General features: G+C 35.3%; 1 protein-coding gene across 6 annotated transcripts in view; it reads right to left on the minus strand.

Moving 5' to 3' along the window:
- Positions 1–17,337, minus strand: part of CACNA2D3 (calcium voltage-gated channel auxiliary subunit alpha2delta 3) — a 335,791-nt gene that overhangs the window by 87,156 nt on the left and 231,298 nt on the right. For 5 of the 6 annotated variants that reach the window (XR_011338221.1, XR_011338220.1, XM_069866082.1 and 2 more), the window contains exons 14-17: positions 15,750–15,767; positions 5,271–5,342; positions 4,394–4,474; positions 1,553–1,627 (exon numbers count right to left, since the gene is read on the minus strand). Coding sequence is in view for 4 of the 6 variants with exons in the window: in XM_069866082.1 (XP_069722183.1) it covers positions 1,553–1,627; positions 4,394–4,474; positions 5,271–5,342; positions 15,750–15,767 (246 nt within the window). In the remaining 2 variants the exon portion in view is untranslated. The remainder of the gene's footprint in view (positions 1–1,552; positions 1,628–4,393; positions 4,475–5,270; positions 5,343–15,749; positions 15,768–17,337) is intronic. The other variant, XM_069866081.1, reaches the window with a different exon arrangement.

A 17,337-nucleotide genomic window follows, 5' to 3' on the forward strand; every position in this document is an offset into this window, starting at 1 on the left:
AATCAATCTCATAAATCCTGCACGTAAATACTCAAGAAGTATGTACAATCTTGTAGAGACAACACATTTTGACCAAAAGTTGAAATGCTTATGCATCTATTTAAAGCTTTCTGTCTTCCCAAAGAATAAACTGCTTCTACCGAGGCTGCAAGGTTTTCACTCCCTAATATTTATACATTTGGGTAGCAGACCTCCTATTTCCCATAAAATAAGATGATACCAATTCATCATTATGAAAAATCATCCACGGGGAGTACAAAGGTGAAATAAAAGGGTCACTGGAGCGTGTTAACATAACTGACTGGAGTCTGAGCTGTCCATACCTGGATATATAGCTTTAGTGACTTATCATTGAATCGTTAAAAAAAACCAAAACAAAAAACCGTCTAATTTGCAAGAGTGATTTCTGAGAATTATATTGCTTATCGGTCAGTAATTTTCCACTTTCTCTACAGGTATTGTCTTCCTTTCCACAGCTGTGAAAAACTCTACCATCCAGAATGATGGATGATATTCTTTGAAGAAAAAAGTCAATTTATTTTAAATCTTCTTCCAAGATACTACAGTGTCGGCTTTGCCATGAGATTGTCCATTTACAGTGAAGTTAACAAGAAAATGTTTTTCCATTTACTCATGGAATTCCCCCTGTTGTACTTTTCATAAGGTCTACTCTGGTTAAAAAAATAAATGCGGAAACAATAAGTGCAAATACAAATGTTAATGTGTGATTCCTAGCCCAAATTGTAGAAAGATAGATTATTTTGCTAAATGACATCATCAGATATGCTAATGAGTTAATAAATCAAGTTTTCCATAATAGATTTTTATATGAAATTATCCATCCAATTAATTTGTCCATTTTCTACTAAAATATTGTTGAAATTGGGCATTATTGATGTGCCTGCATGAGAAATACTTACTTACACCTATACAGCAGAGGAATCATTAATACTGTTGCTTTGCAATGAGTTGATAGTGATGGAACACTTGCAGTGCTGTTCCTAAACAATGATGCAATCAAGAATGTACCAATTCTCTAGGGTATTAAGTTCATAAGCATTTGCACAACAGGCACTTGTATTTTTCTTTCTGTGTTTAATACAAACAAGATGATAAGGGAAGCTAAAGTTTGCTGCTATTTCTCTTTTAGCACAAAAATCCCCTGTGCCCCTATTGAAATTTCAGCACATATATTAAATTAGCTTTAATATGATGACCGGGGGTTATTACATAGCAATAAAGCATTCTGCCATTCCCTTTCAATGTAAAATGAACATAATTGTAGCAATTTTTGGCTTTGCCATTTTGCAGTAATAGAGCCCTGAATCTTTTGCAGAAACAACTTGTTTGTTTACGTCCTTGATACTTTTTTCTTGCAAACCTTTTTTTCCAGTGGTAAATGTATCAAAAATTATACTGTATTATAAAACAATATAAAGTTATTGGTCTGTTGTATGTAATTTTCTAATGAATATTAAATAATTCACACTAAAAGAAAAACAAGTATAACATATATAGGTAGGTAAAATAGATCAGTAAACAGTATTCTTACCAAGGGCCTGAGTTCTGGATGAGTCAAAATATACCCGTTGTTTGTAATTGCAAAAGCGTATCCATGAATACCTAACTGTAAGATAAATGAGAAAGAAATACTAATTAGCATACTCTCCAGTAAATTCTTCAACAAAAAATTCAGGGAAGAATTTAGTTACCCAGGGCTGAAAGCTGCCATTTGTAACCCTTATGCCCATAGAATTTCATTCTAACATATGCAAAGCTCCGATCCTTGATTTTTTGTGAAAAGGAGAACCTGTTATTGTGATGAATTCAGCATTTAACCCAATTTTAAAAAGTCACACATTTCGCTGTCTAGGGAACTTATTTCTATGTGCTTTGAAGTGAATTAGATATACGCAGATATATGACACATCACAGCACGTGGCTTACACCATAGCATGTGCCAAAGCAAAGGGATGCAGGAATTCAGTAAATACGCATATTACCAGGTGTGTCTAGCTTCAGTTGCCTTCACTCTTTTTTTTTTCCAATTCTTAAGTAGCATAAAATATCCTATATATCTTTATTTAATCATCTTGAGGCACTGAAGTATTTTCAAAAAAACAACAAACCAAAACCAAACCCAAAACTCCAGAACTATCTTGCTTTACTTGCTTTACATTTCTCACTACTAACAACCTTTTTATCTTACTTCAGTACATTCTTAGGTGCTTTGCTGAAGTGGGTCCTTAGGAATTTGTCTGGCATAAAGTACTATGAACAAGTCTGAATCTTTTCTAAGAGGCAAGTAGGATGGCAAGTCTGTTTCCTTCTGTAATTTTCTGGATATAACCCACAGTATGATATTATAGCAAGGTCATAGAGAAAACATACTAGGTAGATTTATACTGCTTCTCTCTCTGAGTGATTGTATATGGTCAACTGTACCTGCCATATAGAAGATTGTTTCATAAATTAGTGGTTTTCCTAAAGCAATAAACTTCAGTGAAAGTAATAGAAGGTGATGTGTTCTTGGCAACTCTTCATAAAGGAGGGATAACCAAAATAATAACGGTGGACATATTTTACCTATTATAGTATGACATGCGGACTAGCTGTTGGCTAAATATCAGATCTCAAGTATAATTGTCTGTGTTGATAACTGCAGAATGACATCCAAGCAATGGAACTCAGGTAAAGAAACAAATGTGGGTGGTATACTTCACAGGAAAAAAATATTTGCCTTTTTAAAGCATAGCCAGGCTCCAAGGGTAGTAACACATTTTATTGTGTGTTGTGCAGTATGTGAAACTGCACGCTCTCCGCACTTAAAATGCTTTCGTTTGAGAGATACTACCACTAACAGCAGTATTGCCATTTTAAACCTTGAACTCTGTCTCTAAATGACAGAAATGAAAAAAACTTTCTCTAACTGCTGTAATATGCCACATGAAAACTAAGTATTACTAAATCCCACCCTACCTTATTCAGGAGAAACTGCCACTGACATCTGGGGGAGTTTAGTCTAGATAATGACTGCTGAAAATAGCTCATTGTTATTATTCATCTTCCTCGGCATAAAATCCACCTCATCCAAGTTGAGAGAATTCCAGGTCAGCAGAATTCTATTTCCAACCAATCATTTTATATCCCTGTGTGAATTTTATTTCACATGCTGCCTCTACAGGAATGGGTCCCAGGAGTGATTATGCTCTTGGAATTGCATGGTCTTTTTACTGTTTGAAATGTTTATGGTATGTGAGACTGGAAGTTATAACTCAAATGATTTCACTAACCTAACTTGCATTGCATGATATTGGTGCCTCCTCTAATAATCCTGCAATATAAAATGTACCTTCAAATAAAAAGTCTAATATTGAGAAAGAGGATCATATATTAGTTCTACAGAAAACCAAGTCTTAAAAAATATAATATCACCCGACAAACCCAGAAATTTCAATTTTCCTGCCTATCTTCTTCTTTTCTGAATCATTCTAACTCTGCTGCAATATGTTATTCAGGCCCCACACTCTCTCTAGGTTCTTGTATTCAGACTATATCCAAATCTTACAGAGTAATTCTGAATAATATTTATATGTTAAGGTCTTCACTATCCAGCCATGCACAGCCAGGCTCTCAACCCAAACTATTCTGTTATTCTATAGAGAAGCAGTGGAATACTTATTGCATCAAATCTAAAAGTAATTATAACTTTGCATTTGCCTGAAACCTACTTTTATTGAGTTACGAACGTTTCACAATTGATGAAGTGCATAAAAGTTTAAAAAGTATTTTGATAATTAATTTTCAATAATTTTATAGTAGAGTTGTCTCTGACTTTGGAAAACTATGTAGAGGGAACAATCTAGCAAGTACTGTGTAGGAGAGAAGGTTAGGCAGGAACTTGTTCACGTTCCTGAAATGTGCCACTTGCTTTAATTCAAGGAGACTAATCTGGAACATAGAACTGTGTGCTATACACAGGCAGAAAGATTAAAGTCACGTTACAGACAGATTTTTGTATGGCTTCTGCACAAACTTATACAAATTTTCAGTATGAATTTCTCGTTATTTTGTGCGGTATTCTGGTTATACCGTGTGGTTGAGTAATTCATTAATTTTATTACAGGTAATACTTCACATCACCTTCTACAGAACAACGTAAACTGCAATAATGTGAAAATCAAGCCATGTATTAATTTTGGTATTAAAACCTTCACTTGATCTCAGGGCAACATCATGTAGCCATCATATAATACAAAGCTAAAATTCCTGAAGAAAATGAGTGAAATAATAGAACTACATCACTCTAAACAATATGAACATGCTAAATAAATTATGTTATATTATAGATATTATACTGAGTATAAAGGACATATTATCATTTGTGTATTACCTTGTACTTTGGAATAGTTTTTAAAAGCTCTTTAACTGGAACATCTGTGCCAACTACTCCCAGAAGAATCCCTTTAGATCTCTGAAAAGAAAAATAAAAGATGCAGTCGGAACCACAATAATGAACATTCTCAGCACTCATTTCACATTGCAGCTAGTTGGCAAAAGCAAGCAGACTGCAGACAAATTGTTTAAAAAGTAAGAATAGGAGAGGCTGGTACAACTCATCTGATCAAATAGCCATTTAATCAATAATATTGCTCCTTTCTATATTATGCATGATTCCCAAAAAAAAAAAGGATGGAAACCTTTAATAGCTTTAGTTCCTCAACAGAAAATTTCCTCATGCAAAATATTTTTTTAATGAAAACCTACAGTTAAAAATGTGATACTCCCTTCTTCCCAAATTTCTTTTGCCATTGAACGAAAGAGAAAGATTAAGCATTAAGGGGAACTTGCATGTAATTTTTTTTAATAATCTGTTAAATTAGTAAAGATAAACAGATATATACATAATGTGTATACGACTTATTAAATTCTGAGTCTATGAAGAAGCAGCATATCAGTGCAAAGAAGAAAATTATATAGATTATGTACTGTAAAAAGGTAATATTGAAGTAAGAAAACCCTGAGGCCAATCATCATCTGAGGTTTTCTCCTAGACATAACATAGGGTTTCATTATTTTACCGTGGTTTCTAGAGTGTATTTATTTGAAATTATTTGTCCACATTTTTATGCAGATGAACAGATACTTATTGCAGACAAAATAAGAAGAAAATAAGAATTTTTAGAGTGGGCTAAAATCTTATTAGGTTCCTCAAAGCAGCTTCACTGTCAGCACCCCATGAACACGACAGAAACAGTCTGAGTACTTACGGTCTCATTTTGCTTACTAAATACTGGCATGGCAACAGTTGTCATCAACACCAATCCCTGATCATCAGCAAGCTATATTGAAAAAGAAATATTATATCTAAGAACTAAGGAACAATTACAGACATGTGATTGCATTTTTCAATTACATTCTCGTTGTTTTAAATGAGATAAGGCAATTTATCTAAATGGCACTTATGTAGTTTGACTTGCGGTCAAGTGCAGCCCAGCCCCAGCCCATCTCAAGCCCACCCCACCAGCTGCATTTGCAGGAAAGATGCCTCATCTTCATCCCTATTGCTGTCTCCCGTGACAGATACGAGGGGGCTGAGATGCAGATTATGAAAGCAGCATGTGCAGCAGCAAAGCAGCTGGAGCTCTGTTCGACATCTTTCCCAGCATCAGCTCTGCCAACATTGCCTCAAGCTGTTTTCTCCCAGCAAGGAGCAAGAGGTCATGACTTGCATGCACTTTATTTCTGGTCCAGACTGAGATATCATCAGCTAACACAGTGGCAGAAAGGATGACAGCCAGCTGGGGTCCCAGGAGCATCTTTGCTCATCCCAGTTTCAGTTTGCTGGACAAAGAAGTCGCAATGAAGCAGTAGCTGATTCTGCACACCAGGTTTCAACATATTTCTTTGATTTAGGAAGAAAACACATCTCCCAACCTCGGTTCCGTTCAAGAGAAACAACTAGAATGCTTATTGCTGGCCACAGGACAGTGATGTTGCTTAGACTATGGTCTCTTCACTGTTCGTATCCTCTAGCCAGACTACATCTTTGCCATAAGGCACAAGCGAACTGATGTTCAAGACGAGCACTGCTCTGTGTGCCTGTAGATTTTCAGCATCTACGTATGAAAGACAACTCAAGCAGGAAGGTGAGAGTTACTGTTAAACTCTTTCTGTCCCCATGATTTGGGAAGATGTTTAAAGTTCAAGAGGCTTACTCAACAATTAAAAGCACAGCATACCCCATATTTAATTTCTTATGACCAAGATATTTTATGAAGCATTTTCCATGATAGTAAATCAGACAAATAAAATCTAGAGTATTACATCTTGCAACTCCCAGTCAGCTTCAGGAGGGCTTCAGCTTCCTAAACAAGTATTTTTCCTGAAGCATGGCAGTATCTTGTGGTGAGGAAGAATGTTTGCAGACATCAGACAGGAACACAGATGGGGTTTAGGATCAAGAAAGTTTAGATATGATAAGGCATCAATAGGGACATGAGGTAGAAACTATGACTAGGTTTCCTTTTTTACTGTTTTCCTTTTTAATAAGGACACATATTTCCAGCTCTGATACAATCCTTCATCTATTAAGCAAGAGTAAGTTATTAAATAAAACAATCAAAAATTAAAAAAAAAATCTCAGCAAAGCATTGAGAGTTCAGAGGTTGCACTTGAAAGTCTAACATGGCTGAACTAGCAGAAGAATTTACTCTTCTTGGCCAGAGTCAAGCATGCTGACATGATTTGCATGGAGAGGAGTCTTCTGTGGTATGACAGTCAATAGTGCCAAATACACTTACACCAAGAAGTGAAAAAGTATTCTACTGGTTATGAAGTGATACCTTGGAGCGTTTAGAGATTTTATATGATTGCCCAGGGTTATTGTTTTCTGACATTACGCATTTGTCAAGTATCAGCAAGTACAGTATTACTTTACGAGTCCACTCCCTCTCAAGAGATTACTAGAAACAATTGATTGGATAGGATGCCAGCCAAGGGGCTGTCAGTAGAGCTTTAGGGATTTTGAAATTCTTTAAATGGAGAAAAAAAACCCAACAGTCTGGAGTTCCTGGGAAATTCTGAGAGAACAGGTCATTAACTCTCAAAACTAACTATGGAAGCATGCAGGGAATGATTGCCCTGTGATTATGATATCTGCAAGTATCATTGAAGGTTGGCTGCTGCAATCATTTCTATAGAAATACAATCTTATAGCGCAGCCTGTTTGGATTTTTGTTTGCTTGGCAGATAAACAGGTTGTTGGCCAATTCCATATGTGGAGTCAGCAAATAACTGGATGATGGATGACTCATATTTTCAATGTTTCACTGAGTCACCAACTCAAGCTACAGTATTTGCTTCACCAAAATTGCTAGATTGTGAGGAATTATCTCCTGGGAAGGAGCACAGTTTTATTCCCTGGGCAATGACATTTTGGCAGAAATACTTTGAAATAGTAGAATGTCAGCCACTGGGTATTTCTGCTACGACAATTAATGCTGCAGTCCATCAATGAATTGCAAAGGAAGTCATGATCTAGGTATTTTGCATTGTTGCTTTGCAAGTCTGACAATTTTTTACATATAGCAGAACTCTAACAGCTCACAGGAGTGACTGGAAAAATTGGTGATTCTGAGGAAAAAAAACCAAAACCACAGAAATATGCTCTCTAATCACTGGATAAAACCTCATTTTACATTAGTTACATTCAGAACAAACAAGTATCACTGATATCCACAGGACTAGTTAGGATTTTTTTTAATCATCAGCAAATAGTTAGAAGTTAACACTTAATGAAAAATGTTAACTATCACAGACTCAGAATAACAAAATCAATTTATAATCATAAAGTCTCTGAAAGACTGTATTAAGTGTAAAAGTTCAGTTTACTGTGCAATTAGCAATAAGCTCTTTGGTTACTCAATTATTATTTGCAGACAATCCTTACAACTCCCAAACTCATCAACTGGACATCGCAAAGTCCTAGGCTCAGAAAAGAATATGTAGGCGTGTGAAAAAGAAAATACCGTAGTCAAATATTTCTCACAGAAAACAAGGAACAAGATATATAAATACATATCAGCACAAAAGGCATGGTTCTAAACCAGGCAAGAGATAACTTTGGGGTTTTTTAGTGCTTTTGGCAAATATAGAGAACTATACTTATCCTAATATAATGCAATAACATCACCAGATGGATGGTTCCTAGTTACATACAGTGAAGGGGTCCTTGGGAATGACTGAAATGTGAAGTACTGTGAATTCAATCTCTAAATAGGCTGTACCTTATCCAATTTTGTCCTTCCAGTCTCTTAGGATTATCTAATATAAGTAACTAATACTAGTGGTTACTGCCATTTTTACAAAGGTATGCTTCATCTAGCATAATAATTCCCCACAGTCTGATGATTCAAAACTGTTTAAAGCCACATGCTAAGCTCACTTAGTCCATCCTTACTAACCCCTATGTCTTCTGGGGGATAACAGGGTTCATGGGAAACAAGGAGTAAGATTCGACCAAAAACGTTCACACGTTATGTTTGTTACATATATGGCTTCTGCTGAAACAAAATGTAACTGGCAGACCAACTGTGTTCACACGTAAGAATTAATTTGGACCAAAGCTCATCCAAACAATTGAACCTCATCTAAATATATATGCAGAGCTACTAATAATTCCCAATTCTTTAACACTGTTTTGCATTCTCGTTCTGTTCTCAAAGAAAAGCCTCTATTTCTTTTTTTCCCCTCCACTGGGGGCGGTGATTCCAATGGTTAATAATGCCTCTTTCGTTACACATCAGTCTAAGCATTAACAAATTAAGTTTCTTCCTGTTCCTTCAATTTTTATATCCCTGGTGCCTAAGCTTATTCTTTACCTGCAGCACAATATTAGTTAACACACATAGGCTCTGTCTGACATTAAAGCCCTGCCTCTCACCTATTTAGCAGCATATCAATTACTGTGTTTTTATTTCCTTCCAGGGTTACATAATACCAAGAAAAAGGCAAGGAAGCAAAAACTGCTTCGTCCACAGCAATCCAGGAAAATAAAAATTCCACTGGCAAGCTCAACACTTGAGGCTACCAACAGATGTGAACTAAGGAAAAGGTATGTGCTTTGAAGTGCCTTTCAAAACATTTTATAGCTCAGTATTTTTTGCTGTAAAATTAAACAACATAAGCAGCAGCATTCAAGTGCATCTAAACACTTCCCAGATTCAGTACAACATCCTGCAGGGTATAAGATGGAATCAAATAAAAATTAGTAGAATAGTACAAAAATAGTCTCAAATCATGGTTTTGTTGGATATTGCTGCTTTTTCCTAGGGATGATATTTTCAAATGTTCTTCAGAAAGTTTAGTTTCCAAATGCCATTGACCTCTGCTAGGACTTGGGCACCTAATTTCATTAGGACTCTGAAAATTCTAGACAGCTCTTAATTGTTGTTGCCTTTCTAGGAGTCCTGTTGTACTTAAGTGTGTCTGCATAAACAAGCTTGATAAAGTCCCTTGCAAGTTTTGAAGAAAGTACTTCCTGTTTTCAGAAGTGGATGTAAATTCCAGTTTCTTCAAATTCTTAGTTTTGGGTTAATGGAAACAGAAGGAAACTTATCCAAAAAAAAAAAAAGGTAAGTATTCAAGAGCATTGGTTAAGGCATTGTAAGACGTTTCAGTCATCAAATTAATAACTAGCCAAATGAAAATGAAATGAGAATATAAAAGTAAGGATCAAAAAAAATTTTGGACAGAAAAATAAAAATGTTTTTTTAAAAAGGTATTACAGGTACAAAGTTACTTTCTTAGAGAGTAACTCCTTAAAAAAAGGCAAATGTGTCAGGCCTGTATTATTTATTTATATTTATAGAATAAATATTTATTCATATTTACATATATTTTCCCACAATTATTTAGATATGTATGTATAAAACTACTAACCATCTTAAATGTCTGGCATCAGCAAGCCTCTGCTCTTGCAGTGTTAGTCATCTTCATGCTAAACAATACCGAACTCTGATTATATGCAGTACCGCACTAAGTGCCTGTTCTTTCAGATTTTCCTTACTCTGTTATTTATTCCCTATAGAACAGCAAGAAGTTCCTGCTTTTTCCAAAGCCAAACTAGCACTGCTCACGTGAGCCTTATGCATTTCAAAACAAAACACTGAGTGGACCTTATCACAGGAATTCTTCAAAGACATTTTAATCAAGAAACTGTTTAATCGTCCCAATATTGGAATGTTTTATTTTGCAAGCATGTAATGTAATATGTGGAAGTAGGCTGCCGCTTAAAACACAGTTGTCACTGTTTAGGGGAAGAAAAAAAAGACCTGCAGAATAGTTCAGTTTCTTCTGTTCCAATACAATTAAGTTATTCTCCAGCTGATTCATTTTGATTAATGACTGCAGTTGATGAGTGCTGTTTTCAGCATCTCCCTTAATTAATCAGGAAGATTCCTTCATGAGAAGAAACACAGATTGTTGATGTCAGTTCACACGCGAAGGCACTTTCCTTCATAAACACAATCAGTCTGTGCTTCCTCTCTAAATTCATTTCTCTCATATCTCAGCAGTCTTCACTGTTCTACTGCTCAGACTAATCTATTGACCAGTATTGGCCTGCCTATTTCTCAGACAGGATAGGACCAGTGGATGTGTCTGGGAGTCCCCAAGAATGTATGAGATTAGATTGGCTTCTGCTGTCTACGCTAGTGGTTTGATCCAGAATAAATTCTCCACAGTAATGTAAAAGCAACATGAAGGCTCATTACAGCCCGGCAGTGGCAAAGGCACAATACATACCGTTACCCCTAAACTCAGGCAAACCATGTGTTCACAGGCAGCGTTCCTTTGCAGTAAGTTATTTTTTCATATTCAAGTTTCTCCTCTGAAAACTAGAGAAAATGCCTCCTCCCTGTGCTGAAGGAGCATGTCTTTTTCAGTACTGCTAGTGTACAATTAAGTTTTCATATTGCAGCAGCTGTAGTTCCACCAGCTATTTCAAAAATTCTTCCATTTTCTATGTTTCAGTTGAGCTGTTGATTTCTGATTTAGTTCTAGTTCTTTGAATACATTACAAATGTCATCTTTTTCTAAGAACATAAATTCACAATAACATAATTCCCTCTAGGGTTTATTAATAAACCAAAAGCAACAAAACAAACCTCAATTTAATCTCCTCCTGAGCTGAGCATCCACTCAAGATCTTCATTGACTCATTTTCATTCCTTCATGCTTTTAGCAGAAGGTATTCCCATCTCTTTTACCTCGTGAGTAAAACTAGTAGACCTCTTCTGTCAGGTGATTCTGGGAATATTTACCAGAGCTCTGCCACCATTTAAGCAGAACCACCATTACAAGGAAAATACAAGGCAACTTTAGCTTCGAAGGGATATGAAATGGCAGTGACTTGACAATGTTTGACTGGATAATGAACCTACAAAAATGTTGAATTAGTGCAATAAAAATTCATGGGAATTCAGTTCAGTGAAATATTAAATGTGTGTGCATTCATGCATATGGGTATAAATGCTTATAGGAGGCTACTGAGCTGTACAGCCCCTCAGATGTTTCTTATTCCTTCAAGTCTGAAAAGATATCCTCAAATAAACACAGCAGTTTAACTGTTATTATTCCTGGGTCTCTCTAAAACACAGAATTACAATGGTAGAGTAAGAATACATGTATTTCAATGCTTGAGTTCAGTTCATTTGAATTTTGGATGAATTATATTGTTATGGAATATTCATTTTTCAGCATGTTCATCTAATAATATTGCAAAATAGTAAGTTCTTATAGTTTTCCAACTTGCACCACCATGTTTTGTCTCAGAATTGCAGGGCTGCTTTGGATGACATTGGCAAGAAAAACTAAAACTAGACCCCCCCCAAAGAAAAACACAGAGCTTTTAACTAGATCCCAGGACTTTGTAAGTTATCTACAGTCTAAAATGATGAATGAAAGAGAGAACATTAGTGCTTTGCTCCAGAAAGCTGTTCTAATGAAAAGACCTAGTGGTAGCAGTTTTAGGCAGGAATCTACATGAGGGCCATGGACACTCAGTTTGATAAAATGCTTAGCAAACAACAATTAACCTTTAAAATCATCTCAAGAATGAGGAAAAATGCATTCCCAGGCTAAGTGGCTCTTGGCTGTTTAAAATAAAGAAACAGAACTTACTCTCTAAGAAAGTCACAGAGCGGTAATAGTTTTACAACTGGAACAAAAACTCCTTTTAGAATTAAATTAAACTGACACAGTTTTGTCCTTAACTCCTTGCTGTACAGGATTATCCCCTCCACGCCTCAAACAACCCCCCAAAAAACCTCCAGAAACAACAAATAAACAAGCATCCACTTACTCCTCACATGGAGCATACAAACCAAAGAGTTTATCCTCACATCTAACATCCATCTCCCAGGATAAACATTAAAGCAGGCTCCAGATTTACTCCAGAAACACATATACAGGAAAAACTATATTAGAAACTGAAAGACAATAGCCTCTCATCAGCAGGAAAGAGATCCAAAGGAATGCTAAATCAGGGTCAAGATGTTTACTTCATGATTATTTTGTACTTCAGTAGTTCCAAATTACCTCCTATAATTTTATAAAAATGCTAAAATCACTAGTCATGCACTTCAATGAAATATCAGCTTTGCAAATTTTCTGTTTTCTATTCCCAGTGACAGTTAATTCAACACTTCAAAGTATAAGAAGGTAAGTGATGAAGGGAATGATAAATGATGCTCCCAAATGGCTGAAGGATGATAGCATCAAGATAAAAGGAGGGCAAAGCACTACTTACAGAAGTTAAGGGATAACACAGAAAGAGAGAAGAAAGCTGTCAGGAACTTTTGGGCAACATATATCATCAAAACATTTTCTATATGGAGGAAATATGATTCCATTCATGAGAAAATAATAAAAAAAAAAACTTCCCTAAATGTTCCTAAACACAACTTTGTGCTTCTCATTTGTGTGCCTAATTTATTCATTCCTACCTCTTTACACAAGCTAAGTAGAACAAAACATCACAGCAGGAGTAGGACAGCAGATTTCAAATCCTGCTGTGTTTACTCAAGAAAGCAAGTAAGCCTTCCTACTAGTAAACTAAATACCTTTTTTGAGCTATTAAGGAAGAATAGCTTTTGCTCAGCGATGAATACAAAAGCTGCTTTTCCAAAGTGTTTCAAAGATAAAAGTAATTTCTGAAGCCAAACTGAAAAAGCCTGAGAATAGGTAAACTGGAGCTATTAGTTTTATTACTACTTTCACAGCCCTGTGGGATGGTTACCTAAAAACATGGAGAAAAGCAACGTAGAGAACATATAGAATTTCTTTCATGTGTCTGGATAGTGGTTCTTTCTTTTAGATACATTAACTCTTCCTAGATGTATTTTCTTCTGAAAGCTACATAGCCGTATTAAATCAGCATCTCTATCACCTGAAATTATGGTAGGGTTTTTTTCTGGTTTTGTGGTATTTTCAATTTTAAATATAGGGTACATCACGAAGATCTTTTTAAGACAAAGATCAATCTGCAACAGACATCCACTTTAAACTCCTCAAACTTCATCTCAACTGCACTCCAACTCAAATTTGCAACAATTTGATTTAGAGCAGCTAGCATAACAGTAACAGCTTTTAAATGTTATTAAACTGTTGTAGACAGTTGAGAACCTACAGGTCTTTAAAATCAATTGCTATTCACCACAGAACACTGACTAAACACTGAGAAGATTGTAGGCAAAATGTTTCACATAAAAGACAACACATTTCATCAAGATGACCATGTATTTATAACGGATATAAAATAGTAAAGGTAAACTTGGATGCCATATTTTTCTTTCAGATCACTCAGAGATTAAAGTGAACATGTTTATAGAGACATGACTGTTTAAAATGTTTATAGAGAAAACATTCGCAAGATGATACGTAGATTCCAACAAAAATAGAGTACAAGTTCAGACACCATATGGCAAAACATGGATACGAGCAACCAAGTCATTCATAAAGGTCCATCAGCCCTGTGCGGCTTCCCTTCACCTTGCAGACAGCAAGAGATTCTCTTGTTTTCTTCATAAACTATCAAGCTATGTTTCTGAAAAGGCTTATTTCTTACCTGAAGTGATCAAAACCCCTTGTGGATTATTTGTATCTGTACTTGTTCCCTGTCCCATTCCTTTCTTTCCACCCCTCTCCTCTTTCTCTGCATTCAAGTACTCTACACTTGGCTAGACGTGCATAGAAATACAAAATATGTGGCTTTCGTTCTGCATTAGTTTGCTCAAGGGGTAAACACACTGAAAATTGGCATTTTTGACTGTCCATGAAAATCATGTGCTTTTTCACTAACCTCTAACTTGAATAATTTGTACCAGGACATTATTTAATAGCTCAGAATGGTGGACATCAGAACATATAATACAGCATCACATGACAACCTGGTAAACAGCCTGACTGGTTATATCTATCTTTCTGCATATTATAATCTCACTCTGTCTCTTCTTTCTGCAAACTCCTAAGGAGAAGCATTTGGCATAAACTTTTACACAAGCAGATGAACCTTAAAAAGCCAAGGTCTTTTAGTCCTTCTGATTTTCAAGGAAGCTGTAAACAAAATATTTCTTCAAATTATCTATTTCCAGAAGAAATAAAAAATAAGCAACAATTTTTGTTACCATGTCACAACTATCAAAACACAAAAGCAAACTATGGACATAGTCTAGTGTCACAAAGTAGCATATTACCTGCAGATTTGAAATAGAATTTCCAATGAAGGAAATTGCAAGTATACATAGCATCATAAAAGCTGTCATGCTCATATTTCTTGCTTTTAAAACTAAAAAGTGGATGACATACATTAATTAACTGTTTTAAAGTTTTGAGTTCTGTGGATGCCCTCATCATTTGCTAAAAGCTCTTCAATGAAGGGCACTTAACTTATAGCTTTCCTTAAAAAATGAACTTTGATTATCATCCAAGACTGTTAATAACAGTGATGTTTAACTAATTAGCTGCTATGTTTCTTATTAAAGTTGCTTTACTTAGCACAATGACTTTGATGACTGAGTATTACTATTTACCAGTGTATCCCATTCATTTTTTCATTGCAAGATTTTTCACTACAAACCAGCACCTAGATTTTCTGGTTTATGGAAGTTTTAATTATATTTGTTAAATATACAAGGATGATGCAACAGGAATTAAGCAATTCTTCGAGTTTGCCACAATCGCTGTGCTATCACGATGTGCAGTGGTGACTCCGGTAACGTACCATATCGATGTAGAAGTTGTTTAAAGGCAACAACATATTGTATGAAAACTGTATAGAACCTATAAAAGAATTTAAATGTTGGATGTATTCAAAGGTGTGTTGATAGATACAGTGGGGAGCAGTGAAAGGGTATCAGCCATACGTCCAGCTCTGCAGTCTCTACAATATAGATAAGATGATCCAGAGATGTTTCATATGGAGTATCATAGTGATTTTCTTTTAATTGTTACTATTACTTCAAATTATTCATAAAGAAGCAGCCTACCTGTTCTTTTAAAATTATGGGCTACTACATCCCTAGCATGTTAAAATAGCTCGCTGTCAGCTGTCCTCACTGCTCCACTCCAGAGCCCCCATTACAGGGAACTGTTTCACTGATCGCTACTGTACCGTACTCACAACACCATGGGAACATGAAGGACTGGTGACTACTTTGAATGACCAAGATTTGATTAAAATATTTTACCTTTTGAGCCTGAGGGAGCTGTAAAACAACAAAACAGAACAAGCAATCATTATACATTAAATTATTTTGAACAGCTACTTTAGCTGTTGTATTCATCAAATCACAAACGTAGTATAAAACCAAGTATAAAGTAGATAAAGTACAGAAATTAGGTTTACATTGCCAATTGATTCAACTTATGGAGGGCTTATTAACTGAGATTATTATTTGACAGCTTCTCTACTAGCTATTACAAAAGCATCATGCAATTTGTTAAATACCATGATACTAAGAGAGAGACTGTCTTCTCATCAGATATGGTATCACACTTGAACTGTGAAGTAGTTCCATCTTCCTGTACACAAATATAATTCGATATAAAGATAGTTTTAGTTTTAAAACCATCCATTCTTGGTTAGTACATATGTAAACCTACTCTCATTATGAATGAAAGTGGCATCAAGAACCATGTATTTTAAACTAGAAGGTTGTATTCTCTATGACATCGGAAGGAAAAACTTAACAACAATAAAGCTACTCACTGATTAAGCAAACATTATCATATAAGCATAATAATGTATGCATAGAACAATATCTCTGTACTGTAAACAAGTATTATTATATGTAAATATATGCAAATAAAAGACAATTCTTTATGCATATATGCATACTTATATCACACAGATGTTCTTAGACAAGATTAGTCATAGCTGCTTCTATGCACAGTCTTTACTATAAGAAACAACTCATGTAAAAAGGCATGGAGAGCAGGCAGTAGAATCTATTACATATAAAATACTTTATTTCAAAAGGTGAAAAATGGGTTCTGTTTCACTTTCGGAAAAAGAAAACCCATTGTAGGTAACAGAGAAGAACTCAGAAAAAATAAACTGCTATAGGCACAATGCAATATTCCCTTTTTCTGAATTCTTCTCTTCTTCCTTTCATATTCATAGAGAAATTCACCATACACAGGAATTTAGCCTTGGGCTAAATGCACCTTTTCAGATTTTTTTGAATTCCAATACAAATTACAGGCATCAGCTGAACACAGAAACAGGCAGGTGAATCAATATCACATGCAAAAAGACCTTCAGTGTCTCTAGTAAGCTTCTGAAGTGACCTTTTGTCCTTGCTCTGAATTAAAACAGATAGAAGAAACAACTTCCACATAGTATTCTGCTAAAAGCTAATGTCCGCAATAGTATATGAAATGAAAGAGAATTGTCTCGTTATCTCTTAATTCATAAATACTGAAAACAATCTGCCACAATTTTTCTGTTTTCATAGTCTAAAATATAACAAAACTATTGGCAGGAAGAACTGCTGCAAGTCAAATCCTTTCATCCTAAAACTTGTGTAATCCAATAGCAAAATATCAGCCGTGATCACAGTGAAGTACGACTTATACATGTTTCTTCAAAAGCCAGTTGTTTAAATAAGTGATTATACAGAACAATATACAAGGGTCGCTGCAGAAATTGCAGATGCCTAATGAACTGTAAATACACATGCTAAAGCCTGTATAACAGGTTATAGGATTACTTAGAGCAGTTTAAAGCTTTTTTGAATGTTTATCTACTTATTAGTCTTTAACTTGGTTAACTAC

Source organism: Phaenicophaeus curvirostris, chromosome 11 (assembly GCF_032191515.1).
Source record: "Phaenicophaeus curvirostris isolate KB17595 chromosome 11, BPBGC_Pcur_1.0, whole genome shotgun sequence".
NCBI classification, from domain to species: Eukaryota; Metazoa; Chordata; class Aves; order Cuculiformes; family Cuculidae; genus Phaenicophaeus; species Phaenicophaeus curvirostris.